Source organism: Penaeus chinensis, chromosome 38 (assembly GCF_019202785.1).
Source record: "Penaeus chinensis breed Huanghai No. 1 chromosome 38, ASM1920278v2, whole genome shotgun sequence".
NCBI lineage: Eukaryota > Metazoa > Arthropoda > Malacostraca > Decapoda > Penaeidae > Penaeus > Penaeus chinensis.
In genome coordinates, this window is record NC_061856.1 from 25,416,059 (window position 1) to 25,417,615 (window position 1,557).

The 1,557-nt window shown below is 32.0% G+C and overlaps 1 protein-coding gene across 1 annotated transcript in view; it reads left to right on the top strand.

The window, feature by feature from the left end:
• The first annotated feature begins 1,183 nt into the window (after positions 1–1,183).
• Positions 1,184–1,557, top strand: part of LOC125046113 — a 5,622-nt gene continuing 5,248 nt past the window's right edge. The window contains exons 1-2 of the mRNA XM_047643755.1: positions 1,184–1,204; positions 1,302–1,338. Coding sequence (XP_047499711.1) covers positions 1,199–1,204; positions 1,302–1,338 — 43 coding nt within the window. The 5' untranslated portion in view covers positions 1,184–1,198. The remainder of the gene's footprint in view (positions 1,205–1,301; positions 1,339–1,557) is intronic.

Genomic DNA, 1,557 nt, shown 5'->3' on the forward strand with positions numbered 1-1,557 from the left:
ATTATTAGTATTAGTATTAGTATTATTATCATCATTATTATAGTAATAGTAATAATAACTATATATGTTAGCAATGGTAGTAATAGCAATAACAATAATGACGATATCAAAGATGATAATGACTATAATAATCAAAATGGTAATGATCATGATAATAACAATAATAACAATAATAATAATAGTCATAATGACAACAACAATAATAAAAAACAATACCGGTAGTCATAATCGTAACAACAACAATGATAAAAATAATTATAATGATAATGATAATAAAGATAATAGTAGTAATGATAATGATGATAATAATAATGATGATGATATTGATAATATTATTATCACTAATGATTACATTAATAGTAGTAATAATTCATATTTTAATATCATATTATAATTATCATTATTGTTATAATTTTTTATAATAATAGTAATGATCATAATGATAATGCTGATGATAATGATAATAATAATAATGAAAGTAATGATAATAATAATAATAATAATAATAATAATAATAATAATAATAATAATAATAATGATAATGATAATAATAATGATAATAATAATAATAACAATAACGTGGTTGTGCGTGGGTGTGCGTCTGTGTGCTATTATCTGTATTACTCTTCGTGCATTTAGGCATATATAAAGCATTGCGTTGGCAACAGATGACGTCAAAGACTGGCCTTGAGAAATCCCTGTGAATGTTTTTCCTCTCCTTTGTTGCTCTTATTTACTCATTTATTATTATAACGTCATTTTTCCCCGAATAATATAAATACAGAAAAGTATTGCACACGCGTTTCTGAGTATAGTTTTATATATCGTTGCGCGTTATGAGGTGAGCAATGCATATGGCAAAACATTATTGCATAACCTCCTATAGCCAAAAGCAAATTACATTGCGAAAAAACATGCAATTGAATCAGTATTTTGATGCTGAAGTCTCCGCCATATTCTTTAGCTATAAATATAACATGCCATAGTATGTATCAAGCTCATTATGAAAATTAACTATATAATGTCTCACATTATGTCATTCATCGTTTCACTGGTGGTCAGCTGGAGCTGACTCGTCTTAGTCCCTACCCGCTGCGGTGCCCAGCCACAGCAGTGACCTCCAGGCGGCTTCTCGCGCCTGGGCGGGGCGCGAACCGCCGACCCCTCCGTTCTAGCCCGGAGGCTGGACAAAGTGGACATGGCGGTAATATGTGAAAATTATTATTAGGAGATGGTGCAGGGTCTGATCTTGCGAGTAATGGATATAATCATCTTTATTTGAAGGCTTGTTTTATACACAGAAACGTAGGCCGTTGCCATCCCGCTGGATCAGTGCAGGTTAGTCGTCGGCCTTCGCTGGAGAGGATCAATTATTTGCTTTTAATAAGTCATACAAGTGTATCAATCTCCTTACTAGTCTGTTTATTTGAGTATGATTTTCCAGCTTATAATGTACAATAAGTACAGTGCAACCGTATGTCATGATCAGAATTCTGACAAATACAACACAGTCTCAGTGACGGACATAAGATGATCGATGACATAACACTTCGCCAA